A 10474-nucleotide genomic window follows, 5' to 3' on the forward strand; every position below is an offset into this window, starting at 1 on the left:
GGAATTTATATTTGCCACTTAGAACACTGAAGTCCTTTGATTTGGAGCTTTTTCTTTTTCCCTGCTTGACTAGGATTTAGGGGAACTGGCTGTCCTTAGCTTTCATTGTCCCACTGAGATATGAGCCGCATTGTGACAGATGACCACATGACTGCCTGAAATATTCAGTGCTTGTTCAGACAAAGTTACGCTAAAATTGTTGAATTTTAAATATTCTCATATACTTTTCAATATTTTTCTGTATTTTTAAATAGTAAAAATAATATTTAGGAAAGATAAGGGTATGGTGTTTTAGTCTAAGGCAAATTGCTTCAGTGACAGGTTGTGGTACTAAATTCTGTTTAAATAAGGTTTTTTAATATATATTAATCTTAAAGTATGCTTCTCCGTATTAGTGCTTTTAATAACATTGTGTAGCCTTTTAAATATTTGAAAATAAGTTTTTGCAAGAAAATTCATGTTTGGGGTGGGTTTTTTTAGGAGAAACACTTATGACCACATGAAGTTACCTGAAATCTACAGGAGTCATGGGGTTTTTTTAGCGATTGTCATAACCATTTTATTTCGACTTCTCAATGGCAGCTATTAAAAGCACCTGCAAAAAATGAGCAACTATCTTCAGTATGTTGCTTCCTTACTAAGACAGAAATAAAATTGCTTTCTTTTAGGGGTTTAAATGCTTTTTTTGGTGTACTTGTTTACTTTTTGGATCATGACTGTTTGGAGCTGTATGCTGTATAACAGCAACATGGAATAACTGAGATGGAATTGGGGTGTTGGGGTTGCTAACGTGGTTTATGCTGTGTTTAGTGAAACCAGTTAATGATGTTGCTAGTGGTGGTTTTGGTTTCTTTGCTGTTTACTGTGTTAGAGCAACTTGATGCTTTCACAAAAAGTTATGATAAGGGACACTTCTTCAATATTTTACATTATTTCCAATACTTAACTGGCAAGAAAAGCTAGTTTTGTTTTAGCTTTGTTTTAAAATGCGTTTGATTCCATAAATAAATAGATTTTAAAAATGGATCAGGGTTTTAACTAGTGGCTTATATTTCCCCTATATAGAATTGCTGCATCTGTCTTTTTATTAATGCACTTGTATTACAGTATGAAATACTGTTCATTATGATGAAATTCAACAAATTATTAATGTTGGCAATAATTTTGTGTTCTCTACCTATTTAGTTCATGGTTTCAATGCTGCATTTACAGTTAATTTAAAAATGTTTCCAGTATTTAGTCCTGGAGAAGCTTCTAAAACTTGGCACTCACCAAAACGTTTCTCCATCAGACTTCCTTTCTAGTAACTTTAGGGCATTAGCAAAACCTCAGTGTCTTACAGTAAACCAACTTTCTGCAACTGGAACCTCCCTGTCCTAGTGTAACAACAGACAAATAGAACTCTAACCATTATTTTTCCCTGAAACACACACTTTCAGGTTTGTATAAGCAGGAGAAAACGTAATAAATGAATGTTTTAAAATTTGTCATGAGATGTTTAGCAGCTAGTTAGTTACTTCAAATGCTAGACTGGAATCCTTAGATAAAGCTTATTCTTGTATTTAAGGGTGTCCAAAAACCTTTAAAACCAAGTTTTGTCCTTAATTTTGTTTGTAATAACTAAAAAATGTGTGGGTTGTTTGTTGTTTTGTTTTTCTTGGGCGGGGGGGGTGTCTTGGGGGATTTTTGGTTTAAGCAGGTTTGTGGGGGTTTTTTGGGTTTTTTTTTGCTTTGGGTTTTTTTTTTTTTAAAGAAATAAATGTTAGTCTTCTACATAGAACAATAATAATCATAGAACCAAAATTAAAGAGCAGACACATTAAGTCACAGCTTTGGTGGTAGTGTTACAGAGTTCATATTGAAAAGGGTTCATAAATAACTTTCTTGCTTGTCAGTGACAAAATTCTACCAAGTCTTGAAGAAAAATGCCTTCATCAGAGTAGGCCTATATTTATATTATTTCTAAGGGAGGTAAAAATTACTTGGGGAACACACAGGACCTGTTCTACTACCCTTGCCATTTCATTGATCAGGGAGAATATTCTGAATTAGCTTAATGTTTAGATTACAATCAAGCTACTGGATCTCAGTAGCCTACTGCACTTCACCTGGTGACTGGTGACCATGAATAAGACTAAGATTAGGTATGGGAATATAATGTATTTTGCTTTGATTTATCAAAGAAAAAAAAATCTTATTTGTAGTGAACTGTGCATGGGCACATACACAAACTCACAATTTCATGTCAAGTAGTCCTCTCAGGCCTGAGTTTACTGTGCTTATGTTTCTTCAAATCTGAAAAGAGCATAATAGAACTGTTATTGTTCATGTCCAAGCATCTTTTTCCATAAGCACTTAAGCTAAAATTAACCTGCTTTTACTGTTTTTTGCATTGTTGGATATTTGTCGAACCATAGTAGTTTAAACATTGTGCTTTCTGAAACTGAGCTGTTGAGCGAGGTATAAATGTTTTTGTTTTTTCAATGGTTTCATGATTTGAATTAAGGTCTGTCAACAAAGAATAGATTTGTGGCCTATTTATTAGCATCTAATTTACTTGATGTAAATGTGCACATTTTGATACTATCCATTCCATCCTTCCAGAACAGGTCATGGTCTTTAAATCCTTTCTTGTCTCCTCACAGCTCTAATTTGTATCTTGTAATTGGGCAACATCTTGTGTAGCTGGGCATGAGGAATCCATCATATGGTATGTCTAGTTCCGAAGTGTGAACAAAAATAAAACATGGTGCTGAGACCATCCTTCATCCTTTGACAGCTTTCTTTCAAGGAGGCTCTTATTTGGGCCTTTTCCCCAAGACATGTGATTTCTTGAGGGTACTTGAGGAATTGGCATTCTTAAAGCTTTCTGCCTATGGCAAATGTGGAATACAACTGGGCAATGAGACCAAAATTAAATGGGGCTGAGAAGAGGCAAACAGACAGAAGATTTGTAATAATTTAAGCTTTGCTTTTTGTAAAAAATCAAACTCAGGGTGGAATAATGTAGTACATACGTGTTTCTAATCAATTTTTCTTCTAAGAATTTTTATGGAGCAGCTAAAATGGCTAAAGTGTTAACACATGAGAGCGAAGTAAAGAAACATTCAGACTGAAGAGCTCAAACTAACTTTCTTAGTCTCAGGCAAAAGTAGAATGGAATTTTAGAAGAAATAAATATTTATCAACACAGTTAATTCTTGAGTAACTTACAGCAATTTAAAAAGCAGGAACTTTTTTTACAGTGTAGTTGCTCTCAGGAATGCAGTAGTCAATGCAGAAAGAGCATGTATGATGCCGTGGCTAGAAGCTCAAGTGGGACCAATTCATACTTTTTTAGGATAGTAGCTTTAATTTTTGAAATTTGCACTAGAAGTGAAATCTAGAAGCACTTGGGGTTTTGACAGCCCTCTTCCACTCTTGGTTTGTTGATTAAAAAAATGAACTGTTACATCTTATTTAACTACTGAAGTCACCATTATCCTAGCCATTTGAGCAGTGGTCTGTTTAAATGATTCTCCTTTACTGAAAACTTTAAGAGATCAAAGGTCTTTTCTCTCTTTGGAGATTGCTCTCATAACTGCCTGCTTGCACATGACATTATTATGCTACTTCAAGAAAAATTGTATCGATCAGGGTGATTAGGAATGGTCAATTACTGCTGTATTGCCTGCTTTGTTAATTTTAAGGGTGGGAGTTTTAGTAAAGTGCTTTTATTTCCGGAGTTGATATATTAGATGTCAGGATCCAAGTAACTTCATTCTCCTTTTCTAAAACACTGCTTTAGCATTTGCAATGTCCAAGAATTTTGTCTCCAAGTGATTCTATATCCTTCCTTTTACAACGGTCTCATTCTAATGCATGGTACTTGCTAGGGAAAAAAAGGCTGTGACCATGAGGCAGCTGTGATAGTACCATCTTAATATTTTAAGATGGTTGTCATGATAATGTGATTTTTTTTTTTATTTTTTTTCATTGTTCTTACTCTTCCATTCCCTGTTGTCGTGTGTCATATCTTACTTGTGATTACTTGTAATATCTCTGGGATTAACTATATCAGCCTATGCATATTTATGATATTTTGAGTTCCACAGAACAAATGCTACCATCTGGACTATGCTGCAATAAAAATTTCAGCTAAATGATCAAATTAATATGTAAATAAAATAAACAGGTTTTGCCATAATTTCTGTGAATGCATGTATTTCAGCTGGGAAGAGGAGAAAACGGGCAGGATTTTTGGTAGCAAATGCAGGTAAATGTGCTAACCACTTTGCCTGTGTTGCACAGGTACAACATTTGGTACACCGTCACAAGAAATGAGTAAAAATACACAGCAAACAGTAGAATTTGCAGTGCCACCACAGAAAAGAGCCAGGCGGAAGCTAATGGACTCTCCGGTCACAGCTGAAAGTCCTGCTGCATCCAAGCAACCCAGTCTGTGTCATCTGGAGGATTCCCTTACCAAGGAGGTCCACCCTATTGTGTATACCCCAGAATTTTGCAGGAAGCCAGTAGAGAGCTTGTCTACAGAGACTGTGGTAAAGAAAGCTTTATACCTTGCTGGCCTTCAGGAAGCCAAGGTGCATGATATAGATATGCCAGTGAAAAAGGAGAGTGTTTTGGACACTACATGTAACATAATTCCAGAGTGCACCGTAGCTGACATGAACTCAACAGTGATTCTCTATGAAGGGACAGGTGAAACAACAGAAATGTCTACTGAGTCACCTGTGAAGGAGTCACAGCCATGCATCAATAGCATTCTGCACAGGTATTTTCCATTTATAAGAGCAAGGAATATTACCCAAACAATTTAATTCTGTTTGCCTTTACAACTGTATTTTTCCATTTAAGTCAATTTTATTTGTAAACCAAATATTTTGAAAATCAAGCCCTCAATTTTAACTGGCATCAGAATAAATTCTGCTATTTATTTGAAGCAAGTGGTATGTCGGTGACAACAGATGAAGCTAAAGGCTTATTCTCTCTTACAAGATAGATACCAAAAAGAAAATACAGTATTTGTGATATGGTTTGTGACACCTCAGGCAAGTTTCTTTCTCTAAGATTTAATTTTCCTGTCTGTAAAATGGATGCTTTAGCCTCTTTGACATTGAGAAATACCGTTGTTAAAGTTGCCATATATCTGTGAGGTTCTGTAAATCTGCCTCAAGTAATATTGAAATGAATTTCCCATATTGTTTTTCAACTTAACATATGCTTACTTACAATTGAGAACAATTTCACTTGACTTCTACCCAGAACAGGTTTTACAAAAATATAATTCTTTGATTTCAGACTTGAACTCTCTTCCTTAAAAAACAAAAATCCTACGTCAGTACTTGAGAAGCCCTCCTATATGGCAATGACTTCTGCTGCTGAGAGAAAAAGAAAAATATTAAGGTAAAATTAAACTCAATCTTCTATACAAATGAATTTGCATTGCTTTGTTATGTTTTCACACAAGCTTTGGTATTATATTTCAAATCTGAAAACCTCTTACACCAGTCATATGGACCTACTAAGGAGACGTTCTGGCTCAAATACTTTGAATGATTCAATTTATGGATTTTACCTGGTAAATTCTGAGGAATCGGCTTTTTTCTTTTTATCTTTATCCAAAAGCCAAAATTGAGACAACCTTTTTTTAAGTCATATTATTAGTTGCTTGTTGCTAGACAGTGAGTGGAGCTGCCACCTCATGGGTATTCTAAAGAATGTTTCAAGACCCTTGAAACATGTTCTATAGATAGATCACAGGGCATGGAAGAAACTTCTTTGGTTTATTAGCATCTTTGAGATAGCAAATCTTCCTAGTAGATTATCAGATTTGCCTGATCTAATTTCATGTTCCTGTTCTAGTTGTTACTAATTCTTGTTGTAAGCTATTTTCTAGGATTGCTCCTATGATGAGAAAACAGGCAAATCTCACATTTTAATTTCTTCAAATAAATGATTATTAATTTAGCAAAATAAATCACCTGATCCCTGAAACTGAGCTAGTTTTCTAGATTCTCTTTAGGCACAGGTGTGGGAACTATTGGAGCCTGATTTACCTGAAGGTAAATGTTCTATGACAGACTTAAGAAGTACTTTTTTCTAATAACTGTGTATTGATTTCCAAATTTATGTATGCTTAGATCTTCCTTAGAGATAAAAATACTAGCTCTTTCTGCTCTTTTTATCTCATTCCTACTGTATCTCAAACACGTATTTCGCTGTTTCCAAGTTAGAATAACACTACAGGAAAATCCCCCAACTTTTATTCTTTTTGTGGAGATTATTTCCTCGCCCTCAGAGTACAAACTGTCTGTAAAGCAAAGTTCTTTGGTTTTCACTAGCAGCTTATGATGAAGAGAACGAATGAAAGCTTGTTTATGAAGGAGGAAAGGAATATGCTTTTCAGATATTGTCTTTCCTTTCTCTTCTTTTTTCCCCTCTTTTTTCTCATGCTTTCCATGTTCATTCCAGTCATTCATCTCATACTAACATTAGAATAAAATATAAATCTGGCATATTCTCTAAATCAGAAATATAATTTGAAACAGTCTGTTGCTAGGACAAGGGATAAGAAGCAAGTCAGTCATCATACAGAGGCTGCTTTTACTAAACAGCATTACGTTCTTATTGGCATGTAGTTCTCTTCCAAGAAGCATGCACGAATAGTACTTAGGCCTGGGACAAAGCAAGTCTTTGTATTTACTGCTTGCTATATATTTTCATTTGGGCAGAAAATCATGATAAAGAAAAACAGTGTAAGTTAGAGCACTGTGAAGTCAGAATAATACAATATCATTAGGGGAATAGGAAAAGCATAGAAACTTGGTACGTAAGTATAACTAGCTTGCTTATGAGGCTGTCTTACAGAGTGGAACTGGGGAGGTTAGTGAGGCAAGTGTGAAATGGTGAGATTAGATAGGTTCATAATTTTCACTGTAAATCTGAAGTTCATCACATAAAAGGCTATAAAATATAGATGTTTTGTCTTAATGAATTTGAAGCTTTAGCAACTTTCTTCTAGTTTAGCTAAAAAGTATTGCCTGCTATGAAGCCACCCCCTCCAGCTGTGTTGGAGAATATAGAAAAGCTATTGTAGCAATGAAAAGTGTTATTTGTTCAATAAATGCAGCTTGACCATTTCAAGTATTTCATACATGTGTTAAGATTATTTCTTAGTATAATTTGCATGCAGTGACCATCAAGCTGGCTTCTGGGGTTTCCAAAAAGCTGTAGCATATTGGTCTTCATTTTAAGTAGTAACAGTAGTTCTCATGTTCACAGCTGAAATGGTCTTGTAGGCTTTTAAAAAGGAAAAAGGGGGATAATATAGGCATCATAAATTATTAGTTTATTCTTTGCATTCTGTTACATCGCTTAATATATTTCTACATTGCAAAGCCTAAAATACTGGGACTGTAGCTTAATCCTTTTGCTGAAAGCAAACTCTTTCCTGTCTTCTCTTTCCAGTTCCGCATCAAACGCTGGGCTAGGCAGCCTGCGAGATACTGTTTCTGCAAAACGCATTCGACAGGAGGTCTTCTTAAGCCACACAGCTTTGCGAGTACCCAAAATGGCAGGTAAGTGTCAAAACTCAAATATATGATGCTGTACTGTAACTGTGTTGGTACAGGAGGCCCAGAGTTAAGGTGGATACTCAAGGTTTTGTCACTTTAACAGCATAGGCTGCTGTCATCCATACACTAAGCTGTCAGCTTGAGTAGTACATCCGTTCATTAAAAACAAATCTGAATGTCTAACCAGTTATCTAGATGATATCTAATCAAAAGTCAGTGTTACTACATGCATGCTGGGAAAACCCTTTCTGAAGACTTAAGGTCTTCCACCAAAAACTTTTTTGTGTACTTGTTGAGAAATTAGTGAACCCATTTTATCTTTTGCCAAGAGGGGTTTACAGCAAAATATCCTCTAATCATTTCCATACCTGTTTTTAACAACTTGCTTTGTTTTATCGTACTGCGCTAATTTGTTTTTACAGATACAGGGTGAGGATATTTTCCCCCAGAGTTTTATTACTTTAATTTTGGAGCTAGTTTTTGACTAACGCAATGGCAGAGGAAAAATTATTTTAAAGCAATATTTAGGAATTATTTTGCTTCTAACAGATTGCTGATAATGCTATCAGGTGACATTCTGTCAAAGTCTGCTACAATTCCATGGCTTCTCACTGAGGTATATCTTTACTATAACAAAACCAGTTGCAAATAATTTTTTTCAATTGATGTGTACGGAGGTATTCTGTTCACAGCTACCCAAAAACCTGTGTCTTTCTTAGTGCATGGCACACTACATTGCTTGGCACCTGCAGTACATTTTAATGCACTAAATCCTTACAATTTTCCTTTTCTCTCTCCCCACTTGTCTCCTTTTCTATCTTCAGAAATACACCTAATGATCTTCATTAGTGCGGTTTAGAGGAGATCAAAGATAGTTTAAAGTTTTGATCTGCTGCTGTTATGAAACAGTCTGATCGTGCAGCTTTGCGCAATGGCATAGGCAATATGCACTTTTACAGCACATAAGTGTTTTTCTGTAAGAACTGATGTGAAGGAGCAAGTACATATGAATGCGTTGTTCTCCATTCATGGGAAATGTTGAGTCTCTATTAAAATAAACTTCCTGAACAGTGTAAACCTGAGGCAAAGTATTATCTGACAGATAATTACTTACTTGGCAAAGTGCATGCATAGTTACATCAATTTCTACTACTCAAGACTGGGTTATGAAGTTGCCAAATTCAACTGCTACTCTGGTATTATTGAGAAACTCTGTAATGAAGGACCACATTGTGAAATAGAGAATAATTTTTTGATTCTTCAAAGTTTAACTGAACGTAAAATACATCTTGCTTTCAATAGCATGCATTCCAGCAGAAGAATGAAATATGATCAAATCCCTTAAAGGAAGGGCTGCTTTTTGATTAAATAGCCAAAAATTTTCTAATGATTGTTCATTTTTCAATACTGTTCTATAATAATATGGATTAATAAAACTTATACCTATTTCTACATTTTATATAGACCACTGTGCCCTTTTAATAACATCTCATGCCAATTGAGGATTAATTATTGGACTTTCTAGGCAGTTAGCAAACTGGATTGCTGAGCTGAGTTATTAAGTTTTTGCATGTCAAAATTAGGCTCTCGAGGACAAGAAATAGCTGTAAAAATTCTCAACACGCTCTGGAAGCAAGATATTCAGGTAGGCCAGATTCTGCTTATGTTTATTGAATGAGTGTCTCTGATTTGTAATAAATGCTCTTTCTTCACTAGGAATGAAAACAAGGAGCTGGAAGCAAGAACAAGATGTGCCAAGAAACCTACTTAGAAGCTTTTCTGAAGGAAACGTAGCGTTTGGTGTCAAATCAAGGACATCAAAAAATCTTTTACTTCGTGTTTGTAAGAAAAAAATATAGGGTTGACTTCTGAGTTCATCCATATTTCAAGCAGACTGGATGGACAGCACATGAGGACAGGCAGACTTTTGTTTTACTTCTGTGAATTCTTTTGTATTAAAGATGTCTCAGTATTGCACTATTTCAGTAAGAACCACTTCTTGGAAATAAAAGGATTTTGTTAAATTCTAAATTAAAGTAAGTTATTTTTTTTGTCTCCTTTTAGTTCGCAAATGTCTTTGTCATATTAACAAATGAATAAGCAATTTCATTTCAGTATACCTTTTGACATAATATTTGTGAGCGTTTCTCTGTGTTTGACTAGCAGTTTAATACTTCAGATGATGCAAGTCTTTAAGGGGATCAGTCATACTGTAATTTTTAGATGCTACCTTAAATTGCTACCTGCAGTCAGTCTTAATTTTCAATGGGAATTTTGTGATACAAAAGTTAAATTTGTTTTGACCTGCTAAGTCACTTTGACTGTAACTTCTTAATGTTAAAATTGTTTTTTCATTTGGAAGCAAGTCAAACAGATGCTAATACTAAAACGCATTCCTGCTTAGCATTAGGATGCCAGTTTATTCTTGGATATCTTCTGGTAGATACAACCAGTGTGGTACCAAGAGACACAAATACTTACAAAAAGTTTTTTTAATTATTATATGTAGATGCTTTTAGCCTTTCTTTTTTTTGTCTGTTGGTTGTAAATGTTCCTGATTTGTTGTTAATGTTTTTAATTCAGTTGTAAATAGGGTAATTGTCAATTATTTTAAATAAATGTTTAATTTTAATAAGCAATATAATGTCAATTGAACTTCTAGGAAAAAAATACCTTTTTGCCTCTTCTATCATGAAAAATGCCTACATTAATCTTGACAGGTATTGCTAGAAGTATACATAGTTTATATTTTATCTTGTGATCGGTGATTAATATTCAGAGACAAGGTAGTTTATATATAGCTGTATTGAAGCCTTGACAGCCTGCCGATCCTGAGGAGTGTGGTTCTAATGTGTTTGGTCTGTGCAAATAGAAGTGTAGATATGAATTGCCCCAGA

At 34.8% G+C, this 10474-nt stretch overlaps 1 protein-coding gene and 1 long non-coding RNA gene across 3 annotated transcripts in view; both read left to right on the forward strand.

Annotated features, from left to right (window-relative positions):
• Positions 1-9648, forward strand: part of KIF18A (kinesin family member 18A) — a 35296-nt gene extending 25648 nt beyond the window's left edge. The window contains exons 13-16 of one of the 2 annotated variants that reach the window (XM_057414402.1): positions 4291-4774; positions 5302-5406; positions 7471-7580; positions 9294-9645. In XM_057414402.1, the coding sequence (XP_057270385.1) occupies positions 4291-4774; positions 5302-5406; positions 7471-7580; positions 9294-9436 (842 nt within the window). In that variant the 3' untranslated portion in view covers positions 9437-9645. Of the gene's footprint in view, positions 1-4290; positions 4775-5301; positions 5407-7470; positions 7581-9293 lie in introns of both variants that reach the window. The other variant, XM_057414403.1, reaches the window with a different exon arrangement.
• Positions 487-4260, forward strand: LOC130601966 (uncharacterized). Its single transcript, XR_008972780.1, has 3 exons — positions 487-621; positions 2646-2710; positions 4211-4260. It is a non-coding gene; the product is annotated as an uncharacterized LOC130601966 (long non-coding RNA).
• Positions 9649-10474: the final 826 nt, after the last annotated feature.

The sequence above is a fragment of the Pezoporus wallicus genome, unplaced genomic scaffold, assembly GCF_028554395.1.
Source record: "Pezoporus wallicus isolate ANWC-B61680 ecotype Strahan unplaced genomic scaffold, APGP_CSIRO_Pwel_v1 contig_5967, whole genome shotgun sequence".
NCBI classification, from domain to species: Eukaryota; Metazoa; Chordata; class Aves; order Psittaciformes; family Psittacidae; genus Pezoporus; species Pezoporus wallicus.